At 34.5% G+C, this 16,496-nt stretch overlaps 2 protein-coding genes across 2 annotated transcripts; both read right to left on the reverse strand.

Moving 5' to 3' along the window:
* Positions 1-7,637: 7,637 nt before the first annotated feature.
* Positions 7,638-8,237, reverse strand: LOC119665729. Its single transcript, XM_038074965.1, has one exon. It carries the CDS (start codon positions 8,235-8,237, stop codon positions 7,638-7,640), a length of 600 nt encoding a protein of 199 aa, XP_037930893.1.
* Positions 8,238-8,415: 178 nt separating this feature from the next.
* LOC119665730 lies at positions 8,416-13,507 on the reverse strand. The gene is made up of 4 exons (XM_038074966.1): positions 12,307-13,507; positions 11,397-12,174; positions 10,856-11,331; positions 8,416-8,666 (listed from the first exon to the last, which is right to left on the reverse strand). Exons 1-4 carry the CDS (start codon positions 13,505-13,507, stop codon positions 8,416-8,418), a joined length of 2,706 nt encoding a protein of 901 aa, XP_037930894.1.
* Between the last annotated feature and the right edge of the window lie 2,989 nt (positions 13,508-16,496).

The following is a 16,496-nucleotide window of genomic DNA, read 5'->3' on the forward strand; positions in this document are numbered from 1 at the left end:
TCCGCCTCTTTTGTTTTACCCCTTGTTATAACCGCTATTGGAAGTCTACTCAAGGCATCCGCATTTTTATTAGTCTTTCCGGGCTTATAAAAAACCTCGACATCGTATTCTAGCAACTTTAAACTAAATCTCCCTAATCTCGAACCTTGATCCTTTAAATTAGCCATGCCTCTCAAAGGTTTATGATCAGTGTAAACCTTAAAATGTTTCCCAAGAGGTACGAGCGAAAATTTCTAGCCGCCCATACTATCGCTAGGTATTCTTTTTCAATGGTAGAATACCTCCTCGCGGCCGGATTCAATGCACGACTTGCGTAGTACACCGGTAAATCCTTACCTAATTCCCCTTGTGATAATACCGCACCTAGCGCAGCGTTACTTGCGTCTGTTGTAAGATTAAAAGGTTGGGAGAAATCCGGAAACTGAAGTACTGGGGGATTAGTTACCGCAGCCTTAAGTTGTTTCATCGCGGCTTCACATTGTTCGGACCACTGGAATTTGACATTCTTCCGTAATAAATGATTTAATGGAAGAGATATTTCAGATGCTCTTGGTATAAATTTCCTATAATAATTAATTAGACCAAGGAATGCTTGTAACTCCTTTACGTTTCTTGGTGCGGGTATATCTTGGACGCATTTCACCTTTTCTGGGTCAGGTTCAACCCTCTTTTCTGAACACTTATGTCTCAAGTAAACCACTTCCCGTCTCAAGAATTGGCACTTCCCAGTTTGTAGCTTTAATCTATGTTTCCTAAGTACACCGAATACCTTCCGTAACCGCTCTTCGTGCTCTATCAAATTCCGTCCATGAATAACGATGTCAGCTAGGTACACAAAACAGTCCATACCTTGGAGGCCCGTCAAAATGCTGTTCATCACCCGCTGAAAAGTCGCGGGGGCCCCCGATAGACCAAACGGCATACGAACAAATTCAAAGTGACCTGTCTGCGTACTGAAAGCCGTTTTCTCCCGGTCCCTGGAGTCCACTAATACTTGATGGTATCCGCTAGCCAGGTCTAAAGTGCTGAAGTACCTGCAATTTCCCAGCTGATCCAATATTTCGTCTATTCTGGGAATAGGGAACACCTGCTTTTGGGTTCTCTCATTTATCCTCCGGAAATCAACGACCAGTCTCCACTTCTGGTTGCCGTCCTTGTCGCTTTTCTGAGACACCAGTAGGATGGGCGAGTTCCATGGTGATATACTTGGAGCTACAATTCCCTTCTCCACCATCTCGTCTACTTGTCTCTTTATATCATTTTTGTGGGCCTCGGAAAACCTGTATTGCTTAGTATTCACTGGAATTGTTCCAGGACCCATCGGTATTTTGTGTTTCAATACCGTAGTATAAGATAGGTCCTCGCCCTCCAGGTGAAATACTTCCGGAAATTCCCTGACTATACTCTCTAGCGACTCCCTTTCTTCTGGATTACAATAGCTGCTAAAGACAATTTCATCAAATATCTGCTGAAGACGCCCTGATTCACTATGATGGGGCCGTAGGTTAGCCTTGCTAGTATGTATTTCTCCTACCAGGGTAGCTTCATTATCTACCAGGCTCCAAACCTCCAGTCTCCAGGCCCTCGAACCATGCTCCAACCCCAATCGCACCTGGTATTCATTCCCGTTCAGGACATGTACCACACCAACCCCCTCCCTGAAAGTAGTTAACGTACCTCCAATGTAGACTTGAGAAAGAATTTCCGCTTTGTCAACCACCATATCTCCGTCCGGAATATCTGCTTTGACTCGCACTATCATTGTGGACCTGGGAGGGATTGTCACTGCCTCTGCAATACAAATCCTACTCTCAACTCCATTCTTTATAAGCGGTAAAGTCGTTATTCTGGTCTGATTATGAAAAAAACTTAACGATTTAGCTCGCGCATCAATCATTGACTGATTCCACAATTCATCTCTACCCAGCAACCCGTCTGCCGGCATCTCACTCCCCTCCGGCACGACATGTAGATTTAACTGTAGACCTGGTTCGTTATTATTTGTAGCGATCACCGTCCCCTCTGTCATAATTCTTCCTCCAAATGCTCCTACGAGCTCTTTTTGCTGTGTTCTATCTATTCCCACCTCTACCGCCAAAGCTTCGGATTTAACCAAACTGGTATCCGATCCCGAATCCACCAATAGGAGTAATTTCTTCCCTCTCGCTACATCACATGGAAATTCTATATAAGCATCGTCGCAGTGCTGTGAAGACCTTGAGTAAGCGTTAAAGTTAATTCCCTTATCACTCTTACTTCGTGAATTAGCTTCGTCACCGTCTCTTGTATATATGTGCGTCTTTGCCCATATATCCCTTACAGCCCGAGCAATTGTATAAAATGTCATACATAGTAAAATCCCTAACATGTGTTTACCTTCCGTCTAAACATATTTGAAGGCCTTTTTAAAATTTAGTGGTAACGTATATGTTCTCCTCGATATCCCGTGTAAATTTATTTTATCTATTATAACCGCTGTCTCTCCTTTAGTTTTTTGCCTCCATACTTTACTTCCTTGTTCCTTGAAAAATTTCTCCGTTCCACAAACGATGTCTGGCCGAATTTTACAGGGGTCGCATCCGGTATCCCAGTCTATCGGCCTAGACTGGGCCGGTTTGCGTTTCTTGAACTGGGTGGTTCCCCTCCACAGTCTCTAGCCATATGCCCTACCTGGCTGCATTTAAAACACTTAACCTGAGACATTGCCACATATCTGCCTTGGCCTCCACTGTCTCTTGCGAATCTATCCGAGTTATAGCGACAAAACCTATTCATGTTGTGTCCCCTAACTCTACACACCTGACAAAACAAGGTTTCGAGCCTTTTAAAACAATCGTCTGCAACGTGTCCTGACTTCTTGCAATAACTACAACCCTTACTTCGCCCAACTGTACCATTTGACTTACTATCACCACTCTCTCTGCACCTAGGACCTTGTTCATGTCAATACTCCCCACATAGTGTGCAGTACGGTGTGTTTCGCCTTATGGAGCAATCTGCCCATCCATGCCCTCCTACTCCACAAAAATTACACTTTAATACCACTTTATGGTCCTCACTGGATACATTTACATTCATCACGTTATCACCAAACAAATCTTCCGCTGACTCCCCAATTTCTATAAGTTGACATAACGCGCCATCCTCCGCACCGACGAACCTATGTCTCAAGTTTTTGTCCTTCAACCCTTTAATGAAACATCTGTTAGCTAAACGCCAATATTCGGCCACCTGTGACACTGTTTTATCCGCGGACCATTGTGCGTTTATTATATCTTCTGCTTCGATCAGTAACGACTCTATTCGTGACCCGAAAGACGTTACAGATTCTGTAGTGCGCTGAGCGCATCGATTAAAATCATTACGAATCTGCTCTAAAAATCGTCTCTTTAGGTACGCTTTCTTAACGGCCATACACAAATCATTTACTGACGTGAAACTCTTCCCTCCTATACTTTCATAAGCTGACCCTACCAGTCTTTGCTTAATGCAGGTTGTAAGACTAAGAGAGTCTGCGTGTGGCAGTGCCTGCTGAGCCAACTCGCAACCCGCCACGAACTTGTAGACCTCTGATCGCACGTCGGAGCCATTGCCACCTGCAAAATATGGTACCACTTTGTTTACTGTATCCACAATTGACACAATTGATGCCATCGCGACGTTTTTTCCTCACTTTGCCTTGGCTCTTCCTCCATCTGCATTGATGGAACCCCAATATTATCACAACTATCAACTTCTAGTTTTCGTTGCAATTTCTTTATTTGCTCGCGCCAACGGCTGAAACAATTCTCCTTCCCGTTTGCCTCCAATAAGCTCTGTATCTCCTTCTCTGAATAGCCCCTCTTTTTCAACGCGCGTTCCACGATTGGCGAGTCCCCCCTGCGATATCGCTTGCAAGTATTTTAGAAATATCCTCTTCGTTTTTCCCTACGTCATTTAGTGCCCCCTCCAGCAACGCAGTTTGCGTCTCTGAATCATATAATAACTCTGTTAAATCTTCTAATCTTCTAGATAGATTATTACATTTGTGCTGCCAACCCTCGTTTGACTCTAGCAGATCACTTATTATTTTATCCTTCTCCTCGAACTTGATACTACCAACCCTTTCTATCTGGTCCCATAAAAATTCGACCTCTTCAATTCTTGATAATCTACAACCCCGCACGTGATCCCTAGTCAATTGTAAAAACTCTTTATCCTTATTTATCCCCCGTAATTGCTCCCAATCTCTCACCAATATCTTTTCTATAAAACTATTCACTGTGGTTAGCTCCTGTTTTAACTGTTCCACCCCATTCTCCATACAGCTTGCCTAACCAAGAGTTCTTCTGAACTATGAAATTACGGATTTGTAAATTTAAAATATTCTTTACACAATTCGCTAAGGAAAGAAGAAGGAAGGAAAAAGAAATTGTATATGATATACGGCGTTATACTCGCAGTCAAAATGTGATTGCGAAAAAGTAGTAGAAAAATTATTTAAATTTCATGCATCAATTAACTATTAAATTATTGTAGTAGTCTATCTGATCATTACTTCTCACATATTCCATATATATATATATATTTTTTAAAATTATAAATTATTGAACTAATGTAATAGTAAACCCATATCGTTACCTCTATATATTTCTCTTTGAATATAATTATTACTCCTCACACATTTCATACATATATATATGTATATTTCGTAAATATAATAAGCTATTGATAATATATATAAATTCAATATAAATATAAATATCAATATAAATTCAATCAAAATCATACACATTCAAGAGTATTTCCTTTTTATTGTCATTCTGTTGTTGTTGTTGGTTCTGCTTATTCGACGACGCGGCTGTTGTTGATTTGGTGAAATTTGCTGTTGTTGTTGTTGGTATTTGTTTTGTTGCAGTTGTTACTATTGCAATAACATCGTCATTAGCTTCACTGCTACTTCCACCCATCCGATAAACGAAAACACATTTTTTCAGGTAGGAGATTATTTTATATATTTACAATTTATTATTTATTAAATAAATGCGCAATTGTTTTTCTTTAATGTGACGACACTAACCGTATAAATTGTGTTCGTACTTGGTACAATAATAAATCCGTACTTCGTAATTGAAAAATTCTTTACGATTAATATTTAATTTAAATGTTTTTAGGTCACTATTAAAATTTTGTATTATAAACAATAAATATGTTTTTATGAGTTCTTATAACTTTTGTAGTATATTAAATTATTTACAGTTCACATATACCACGTTTTGTCACTTTTTAACACAAAAACAACAAATATGTTTTTATGAGTTCTTATAACTTTTGCAGTATATTAAATTATTTACAGTTCACATATGCCACGTTTTGTAACTTTTTAGTACAAAAACAACAAATATGTTTTTATGAGTTCTTATAACTTTTACAGTATATTAAATTATTTACAGTTCACATATACCACGTTTTGTAACTTTTTAGTACAAAAACGTGTACCGGCTGCGCCAATGTTGTGTTTTTATATCTTTATTTAATTATTTACAGAAAAACTTGTTCATAACAAATCCTTTGTTTTACATATTTTTAAAATAAAATTTCATTTAATAAATTTACTTAAAGTAAAACCATTTATTTAAAATAAAATTTAACTTAATTAATTCTATATCAAATCACAAAATTACTTTATTCTATATAGAACATTATAAGTTATTTTATGTTAATTTTTTAAACTTATTTATTAACAAACTTTTCATGTTGTGTTCTAAATTATTCGCCGAAATTTTACTAATCTTAATTAATTTTTAATAAATAAATATATATATATGCACATATTTCAATATGTAAGATCAAATCGTTTTTTTTATTGGAAGGTCCAAATGAGAATTTTTTACACTTTTTCTAATTCATGCAGTTCACGATCAAAACGTCTGCTCGCGTTGAACACCAAATCAAAAACCTACTAACTACTCTCTAAATAAAAACCCGCAAGCCTTTACACCAAATTCAAAACATGTTATTCCAATTTTGGTGTAAACAACTAGCAACAAAACAATTGGCGTGCAAATATCACGCCATACAACCGTTGCTTCCAACCCAGGGGCGGTTTGCAATTTGCAATATAGCATTAATATATTAATAATATATTAATATACCAATGTGAATTTAATTTACATTTAAATTACGATTTACAACAACTGCTTTAGAAGATTTGGTCCGTCGGGGGCAGGCTTTTTGCTATTGAACTGCTTTAGAAGATTTGGTCCGTCGGGGGCAGGCTTTTTGCTATTGAACTGCTTTAGAAGATTTGGTCCGTCGGGGGCAGGATCGCCATGTTATGGTAATTGCAGGATCGCCATGTTATGGCTATAAAATGTGATTGTAATGTTATGGTGATGATCTTAATGCTTCGCTATGTAATGGTTGCAGGATGTTAGGATCGTCAAGATATAATAGCAGGATTGTTAGATAGAGTCTTCTCAATTAATATCACCAAATGATGTCTGAGTCCTGAAAGAATTCAAGGATCACTTATCGACCAGTGTAAGTGGAAACGACCTATCAGTATAGAGGAGAGTATTACTAAGCTCTTCAGCCGCTTATTGTTCTTTCAGCATCTAAATGCCGCATAGAACACGATTCAAATAAAAGACGTAACCTTGTCTTAAGTTAAATTGAATCTATTTTTATTATAAAAATTATGGGTATTTATACTTATTCTAGCTTATTTACTAAACAATTATTATTTACTTCTGATTGATTTGAGTAACCAATCAATGCATTGGTTACTCCCATAAATTACATTAATTATTTTATTACATATATTTTATAAACAAATACTCTTCTAACGCATTACAATAATACGTCATGTATTGTTTTTAAAGAGTTAATGTACTTTCTAGAATTTAGGTCGAAATAGTGCAATGACCATACATGCTTATCATGTCTTATATTACAAATGCATATTTGTAACAGCATGAGTCAAAATATTTCTTTTAAGTAATATGATCAAAGTCAAAGCGTCAAACCGACAAAAGTGCATATTATAATTTATGACACATTTATTTTGTCTGAATGAACAGTGGCTTGTCACATATGATATTAATGTAGGTCATGGGCACTACAGTAGTTTTTGGTGCTGTTAATGCCCTTTCTATTGCATTTTGTTCGTTGAAATAAACACGTTGACCATTTTCAAGATGTATACTTAAATATATTACAGCTGGAACTCGTTCGTGTATTTGAAAACCAAAAATTCGCCATATGACTTCGTTACTGCTGATATATCTGCCCATTTGGTAGCGTGTTATTTCATCATTTTCGTTTATGTTTTGAACTGCAAATACTGTGATATGGACTACCTTTATGAACATATTTGCAAATGTATTTTATTGATTTTACGGAGCTACAAAATTCTACATTGATGTGCGCTTTAAATATCTTGGATAACAATGGCGAATATAGCAATACCCATCTATTGTCTACTTCAACTTCATATTCAATATTTCTCAACTTTAGTGAAAAGGATTGGCCTCCATTTTCCGAATTTCTTCGACGATATATAGGATAGCCATCAATTCCAATTATCATATCTCTAACAAAATCTTTTCCAAATCCTTGTGTGCATTTACCATTTTCCATGCAAAGTGACGTCATATTTAAATTTCCGCATGACCATGTATCATATTTTTTGTCACAATTTCAAATAGCTCTTTGTCAACATTTGGATCAGGAATTTCAGCAAAAACTATTTTATCAATTTCTTCAGGTCTGATTTTTTCAACACACCAAATTAAAATATGAGCATGTGGCAAATCTCTTTTTTGCCACTCAATAGAATACATCAAGCCACGTGTTTCTCCAAATACAGAGTGTTTTACAATTAAATCAATCAAAGATTTTAATTTTTGTTTAAACACCCGTACGGTAATATCGGGACGATGAATCGGCGTTTGTCCAGGTAATAACAATTTTTTTATTTCATCCCATTGCGGATTACATGTATATGTTATAAATAAATCTGGTCGACCATATGCACGCACGTACGTCATTGCATCTTGGATGTATTCTTGCATATGACGTGGGCTACCAGTACATGAAGATGGAAGTATGAACACATTACCAATATTACTAAGGTTCAAATTCCCATCTATATTATTATTAACAGCATCGCGTAGATGTATATACTCTTCTGCACGCCATTTTGTTTGGTTGAATCGAATGTATCGCAATTGTTCGCTTTCAATTTTCGCGTACATATCGACTACGTATTGATGAAATAATTGACGGCACTTTAAAATGTGATTATCTTCATGGTTTCGGATTATCAAACGTTATGAGTAATAGTTCATTGCGCTAACTTTTTTGTTTGTTTCTTCACCTGAAAATAATTTATTAAATAGTTACTAAACGGAATCTATTCAATCCATTACAAAACTACACACCAGTTAATGGATTTCGTTGTTTAATATTGATTTGATATCCATCTTCTCCCTCCCAAAATATTAGGGGATATTGCAATGCATCATATGAACGATGAGTATCTTCAATTGTTTGCCATGTTTTATCTTCACGAATAATTTTAATGTCTCGTTTTTCAAACTGTTCGCCAACTATTACAACAGCGACTTCATTTATACTTGGAGCGTTAAATCGTCGTGTATGTTCTCCAACTCGTACTTTGTCGGCTTTAATTACAATCATGTAATTGTCATTTTATAATCTGTTCGACACTCTTTTGAACAATTTCATTAACTGATTGTTCTCACCATCTGTAACCTTTTATCGATACTACCTTTGAAAAACTTACAGTGGGGGTTTATTACGAAGATTACCATCACCTGTTTGTTTGGTCCGCGGGAGGTATTTCATTTCCCTCCTACCACTCATTACTGGGAGGCTTCGCTATCCCCCACCTGCGACGTGCCCTGTAGGGGTTACAGCCTCCCCCGATTTTGAATGCGTAAATAAAAGCATCTATGCAAAAATATTTTATGCCTAGTTTCTGTGTAGTTGGTATGTTAAACTAATACAAAAAAAAAAATTACGTTATGCATATGGTTTATGTTTTAGCTTTGTATTTATATAAATTTATAAACTATGTCTTAAGGAATCAGTTTTATCACATATAAGAATATATATAAAAAAGAGAGAAATATAATATTAATTGCATAAGTTAACACGTAATGTTTCCGACTATTTATTTTTAAGCAATTTATATAAGGAAATTTAGTAAAAAAAAAGGATTACTTTTACTGTATGTTAGAAAGCACATATACTCTAAACAGGTTTAATTCGTATAAGTTCAAAACTTATTGTAAAATTAATCCACTAATTATTAGGAATTGATTTGAAAAAAAATAATGTACTTTGTCTTTTCTCTACACCTTTAGAATAATTACAATTACGCCATTATATTGTAATAATAAAAAAAAAATTTATGAAACAAAAAAACAAAAGGCAACAATTAATTAAAGAACTAAAAGAGAATATAAAAAAGAAAGGTAAAAATAAATAATAGTATTTGAAATTCTATATGGTATTGTAATGAATGTTAAAGAAAAACTCTGTTTGTTAATTGTAATTTTAGCTTTACAAAAAAAAAGTGAAAAATATATAAACGCTGTCAACCTTCGCCGCCAACTGTCACTATATCACTAAATAATAATACCAAGTTCTTTTGAAGAACGTCAACGCTCCTCCGCAAGGGGAAGGGATGTTGTGGGTAGGGTGTTGAAAAATCGGTTTGGTCAGCCAGTGGCGGAGCTAGACCAACTCTGCACGTCGGCGACATCAGAATTGAGAGGCCCCCTTTATAACCCAGTTGTAAAAGTAAATAAGTTACATTCTCTAATACGACAAAGCATGATTGAAAGTTTTATTGCTAATCAAATTAAAATAAACACAAATTAAAATAAATGAATTTTCCTACTTTTAACCTCTCAATTTTTTTTAAATTAACATATATCATAATTTGCGCCAGCTGTTATTTTTGCTTCAGTTTATGGAATTTCCAATAAAGATAGTCTCTCTTTGATCATTATACTTTTCTAGTACGTTTTAAACAATTTTAACTTGGCTTCTTTCTTTTCGTCGAAGCTATACTGACTGGAACTGTGAACATGAATCTGATTACTATATAAACATTTGAGAATACTTCGAATATGGTTAATGCCATTATCAAACCAAATTGTTCAAAATATTTATTAAGTGCTTAGAATCCACAATCGGTAACTTTTTGCGAAGCCCCTGCGGGCGCGAGGCCGTCGGCGGTCGCTGACATCGCTGACTCTTAGCGACAGCAGTAAATGCTTAAATGAAATTGGCCTTTCATTTTAATATCATGCTACGAAACGGTAGCATTGGACTATGCTGAAGACAACAATCCCACAACGTGATCGGAGGAATTTGCTGACACGACATTACGTGTCCAGAAGAACGTAGCTTGTGAAATTTGCACCAAGCGCGTGCAGTAGAGTTGTGTGACGGTCGCTGAACAGTATGTATGTATGTATGTATGTATATTTATTTTCATTTTAAATTTCATTTTTACAATATGATGTATCTTAAATTAATATATAAATAAATATAAAAATAAATATAATTAAAATAGCGACTGTGACACGATGTCGTCTGTCGACTTATATTGTAATAGTAGTATTAAAAGTAGTTTTGCAATAGTGAGTATAACAATAAACTAGTATAAACACATTATAAATGATAGAAGAGCCACAAACTATATATTAATTATTATATTGTGATATTAAATAATACCGATATGCTATACAATTTTTTACATATTCTGCTACTCTTACCCATTCTACCTCCGAACCGTTTAAAACATTTATAATGCCTTCATAAGATAGAATAGCTTTACCAAAGCAAGCCAATCGGAACTCTTGTAGAATAGGACAACGACCAAGAAAATGCACAATATCTTCAGTCTCATCTAAATTACACATACTACAGAGCGCAGATCTACTCGTATATATATCAAATCTGTTTCCATTTAGCTCTATCATGCTACTTCTTGCTTTGAGTATCCAGGTGATATTTTTAATATGTGTTATGTCAGCTATATATTCCTTTCCTAGTGATGGTGTTAAGTCTTTATATATTCGGTTAGTTTGTTGGGATTTACTTATATATTTTTCCCTCAAATCAGCTTTCAGAAATGTCAACAGCAGTTCATTATTTGCCTTCCAAAGATTTCGCGATGCTGTTTGTTGATTCCAATTTATGCCGCAAATATTTCCCAGCTCATTTAGAACCTGCACCCAAGAAAGGTTAAGATTTAACAATTTTTTGGTCAATTGATTGGGTAATCTTTCGGTACCATATATATACATGGTTCTGAAAATGTAATTGAGGTGCAATTTTAAGGTATATAAATGTCCATCTTCCGCCCCGTCTCTAACATTAAAATATATGTTGGCGTAAATTGTGGCATTCTCAATATTTTCTTTAAGAAGTATAATTGTAGTTTAACCACCTCTTCGAACAGAGTACAGCCCCATACTTGAGCACCATATGATTGTATTGCTCTACTTATTGCTAGAAATAGATTCCATTTTGCTTTTATAGGTATGCCGTTCCTACTAAGAAAGTTGTTCCACGTAAGATTTATACTATTTTTAGCTGCAATAGTTCTCCTCTCTACATGCTTCCTAAAGTTCATTGTTGGAGTCAATGTCACGCCTAGATAGCAGTATTCATTCACTATTCTTATTTCTTCACCACCGAGATACCATTTTTCTTTATTTGCCAATCTACCTCCTTTTCGAAAAACCATAATTGCGGACTTACTTAGATTGATTTCTAAATTCCAACTATGGCAGTATGATTCCAACTTATAAATCATTTTTTGCAGCGTCGTTATATCGTCAGCCAGTATCACAATGTCGTCGGCATACATTAAAGTTCGAATGTTTAGTTCTTCTATCTGTATGCTTCCTCCCAAAAAATCATGTAAGTCATTGAGATAAAGAACAAACAAGTGCGGTGATAATATACAACCTTGTTTCACTCCGCTTACAGCTGAGAATTCATTCGATAGATCTTTTCCAGTCCATACTGCACATTTAGTGTTCGAGTACACATTTTCAATAAAATGGACCATTTTAGTTGAGACTCCAGCTGCGTGAAGCTTATAAATTAACGCCTTTCGAGAGACCTTATCGAAGGCTGCTTTAAAATCTACAAAAAAGGCATATGTTTTCTTATTGTTTTTAAAATTTATCTGTACTATTGATGACAAGTTGTAAATATTATCCACTGTAGAATAATTCTTCCGGAACCCAGCCTGAAATTCGTTTATTATTCTATTACTTTCGGTCCAATTTGTTAGCCTGTCTGTTACTACACCCATCATAATTTTTGCAATACAATTCATAAACGATACTCCGCGATAGTTGCACGGTAATCCTACATCACCTTTCTTATGTATGGGGTATATTATGCTTTTCACAAACGATTCATCAACTATACCGCTGTTAAACATGTCATTACAAGTTATTGTTATCTCTGATAGGAGGTCATCAGGTGCATATTTAATGAATTCGTATGGTATTCTGTCTTCTCCCGGAGCTTTGTAATTTTTTGTTCGCTCAATAAACTCTTTCACTTCTCTTAGTGTTATAGTTTTGTCTAGATCATAAACTTCCATATAACCGTGAGCATATTGTATATCTAATGATGTCTGTGACGGGTTTAGTACATTACTAAAGTATAATTTCAGCATTTCTGCCTCCATTGTAATCGTTGAACTTGTATTTCCATTTATTTCTCTCGCAATGTTCCACCAGTCTTTGTTTGTCTTTACATTTTGTATCTTAGCATCCAATTGTTGGTAGTATCTCTGTTTGGCTTCTGCACATATAACTTTATAGTGCTTATTATCTTTTAAGTAAATCTCTTTGTTCTGGCTGCTACTTACTTGTCTAAATTTTTCTAGGCTTTTGAATGTTTCCTGTCTCGCTTTATGACATCTCCAGTTAAACCAATTTTGTTTTTTCTCGAAGGAGTGTTCCCTAATTTGTGTTTCTTTATGGGCCGATTTAATTACATAAGTTATATCCGTCAGAGTTAGCAGATCTTTATTCTGTTTTACATTTAATAAGGTTTCACTTATTCGCTGTTTATATGCTGTTACTTGCTGTTTATTCCATTTCAATTTTGGAAGTAAATTTGTATTTTTTCTTACCGTTTCTATATCTGTCAATCTTAACGTTAAGACTATAGGAAAATGGTCAGACCAGTGTGTGTTTCCGACTTCAAACTTATCGATAAATTCAAGTATTTCTAGGGAGACTGCACAGATATCATTTACTGACATTCCAACTCCACTACAGAATGTAATTTCTCCTTCCTCATCACCTTTTGTCATTCCATTCGCTATTACAAGTCCGTTGTCACAGCATAAATGTATAAATCTATGTCCACGAGAGTTTTCCACTTCGTCTTTAGATTTCCTTTCTTCGAATCCAGCCGTAAAGTTCGCTATATATTCCTCTTCCAAGTAGTTTTGCATTTTACCAATTCTGACATTCAGGTCTCCAATCACAATAAGATTTTTAATTTCATTTTCCATGAATATTGTCTCCAGTTTACTAAATTCGTCGGACCAGATTGCGCTTCTTATATATAAAGGTACTATATTTATTTGAGTGTGTCCGAATTTTATATATATTACATGACATTCCTGAATTATTTTAGTATAACAATTAATTCGTAGGTTTGCCAATTCCTTTTTTATTGCTAGCAGTACACCTCCACTATATCTGCCATAATTATTAATTCTTGTTGCATATTTCCATGTTAAATTGTAACCGCCAAAATATTTACTCAGACTTTCTGCTTTATTTTCATTCACATGGGTTTCTAACAAGAAGAATATATCAAAACGCTTAATGTATTTAAAAAAATCTGGAAACATTAATTTATTTTCTAATCCGTTGATATTATACGATACTATACTTAAATTATGCTTATCTATTTCTTTTATTTGTTTACTTATTTTAAATTCTAGTTTTTTGACTTTTCTAATAGGTTCTTAAAGTCTAAAGTAAATTTCTTAATATTATCACCATACTTATGCTTAAGGATGTCTTCGGCCTTTTGAACCCCACACATTAAGATGAACTCCTTATTGAATGTGCACCAGTTTTCGCCTATCTTGATTGCATCGTTTTTTACATATACTTTGTACTTACGGTCTACGTTCAGGATATCCGCTTTCAACTGCAGTAGGGCTTTCTTGCATTCTAGTCTTTTCTTATCTAAGTCCCTCTCTATTGTTATTTTATGTCCTGATAAATTTTTGACACTTTTAAAAACTTCTGTTGCCATGTCTTCAGCACCCATTTCTGCCACTACGCTTATTCTTTCATTTCTTGTGTAGATAATTCTTGCTGACGCGATTTTTACCTCCGGTAGTTTTAATATATGATTACAAACCATTTCGACTGCTTTTTTTGGACTGTTAGCTTTTTCTAAGCCTTTAAATATTACATTTTTTCTTTTACTTTGGCTTATAAGGCGGTCTATTTCTAATTGCTCATGTTCCCTCTCGCTCTTTAATTTCTCTAGTTCCTTCTTGAGTTCGCTATTCTCCTTAGCTAGATTTTCAACTTTATGATTTATATTGCCCATCTTTGCTTTTATATCTTCCAGATCTTTTTTTGTGGCCACATTTTGTAGTTTATCATCTAATAGGTTTGATAATACACTCATTAGATCTGACAGCTGCATATTACCCACTGAATTTTTGAGTACCATACTTTCCTGTTGTTCAGGCGATGTTTCCTTTAACATTCTTTTCGCACCGCAGCCTGTTGGTACACTTACGCCTGCTGGAACGTTCGGTGGTGTGCGATTCATTTTTGGCACAATTGATTGTCTTTGATATTTTATTAAAACAAATTAATTATTGTTAACTATAATTTTTTAATTTAATTTATTGCCTACTTTTAGGTAATTTACAACGAGATCACGTAAAGTAAAGACACCAATCCTTTCTGAGATACTGTTCTTTATGAAATTCGTTCAGTTTTTAATAGTTTAATAATTACTTTGAAACACTGTTTTAAATTGAAAGCTTGTTTTAAATAATAACAAAGGCGAATATTTATGCTTTACGCTTATTTATACACGAAACTGTAGTTTTTGCCTGGCGAAGTCTTACTTTTATATCGAAAACAACATTTAATGTTTTAATCACTTTAAGCACTGAACTCGATAGCACCGTGGTAGATGAGACTTATATCTGTTAGTTTATTTTCGGATCTCACAAATTAATCACTATTATACCAAAAAATTTTAAAAATTACCCCGCGCTAAAGAACTTTTAATACTTTACTTTATTAGAGTTGCCAAATCTCCAAATCGGTCGCTGAACAGTATGGATGCATATTGGCATCGTCGCTCAGCTATTCGAAAGTAGGAAAAAGAAATCAAACTATCTTCAATGAAATTAACATAAAAGTTCAAACTAAACGAATAATATTTATGGGAAACTAATATATTTGTGAATTAAACATTTTATGATACATACATATGTGAAAACATAATCTTCTTTATATAAAACTAAGTGTGTGCGCAAGCACAACACACTTACACAGTGTGTTGTGCGTGTGCTAATTTTGTGCCGAAGAAAACCAAACGTAAAAATTTATTGAGAACTTTATAATTTTCGAAGTTCTCTAACTTGTGCGAAGAATAAATAAATGTCATAAATAAATATAAAACATACAGTTTTGGGTGTTAAACGCGATGTAATTGTTTATCTTATAATGTAATTGTTTCACTTTATAAAAATGTAATAGTTTTACTTTATAATGTAATTATTTCACTTTATAAAAATGAAAGACATGTCGTGTAGAGTGTTCTTAAGAAACTGATTTTATTAAATTTTTATTCTTATCTCTAACATAATTTTTTACAACTAATTTCCAATAGAATCTTATGCATCGATTGTATTGGTTGATACTTAAATTTACTTACGTCTAATTGGTTAATCCAAATTAGACGTACATAATATTTTACAAATATAATTTATTTACATACTGGTCATTCTAGTCATATATATTTCACAGTGGCACACATCTGGTGACCAACTGTATTGAGGACAAATCATATTGCATGCATTATCGCTTGCAATATAATCTGTGAAATACTTAACACAAATTCATGTACTGAGCATGCCACTATCCAAATTGTCAAATGCATATTGGAATAATTAAATATGCATACAAATGTTTTGTCATATAGAAATGACAAAACAGACGAGTCAAATTTCTGACTCATAAATTATTTCATTACTGACGATTTGGGTTTTTCGATCATGCTTGATATTTGAGAGTTTTAGGTTGGCGTGACACATTAAATACCGCACACAACGTATTGTGTGTGGTCATGGTTAGTATGCCACTACAGCGTAAATTACTCTTGCAAAGCGATTTCAGTACAATATAGCAATATCAGAATACAAAACTAAGAACAAAAGCAATAGGCAGCCGTTT

The sequence above is a fragment of the Teleopsis dalmanni genome, chromosome 1 (assembly GCF_002237135.1).
Source record: "Teleopsis dalmanni isolate 2A chromosome 1, ASM223713v2, whole genome shotgun sequence".
In the NCBI taxonomy this organism is placed as follows: Eukaryota; Metazoa; Arthropoda; class Insecta; order Diptera; family Diopsidae; genus Teleopsis; species Teleopsis dalmanni.

Excerpts from the sequence above, each read along its gene's own strand:
- LOC119665730 (XM_038074966.1), bottom strand. The coding sequence starts at position 13,507 with ATGCAAAACTACTTGGAAGAGGAATATATAGCGAACTTTACGGCTGGA. Across the intron at positions 12,175-12,306 it reads GCTAACAAATTGGACCGAAA|ATTTTAAAGCAGCCTTCGAT; the intron begins GTAATAGAATAA and ends CCTTTTTTGTAG. Across the intron at positions 11,332-11,396 it reads ACGCCAACATATATTTTAAT|AACCATGTATATATATGGTA; the intron begins GTTAGAGACGGG and ends TTACATTTTCAG.
- LOC119665729 (XM_038074965.1), bottom strand. The coding sequence starts at position 8,237 with ATGTACGCGAAAATTGAAAGCGAACAATTGCGATACATTCGATTCAAC.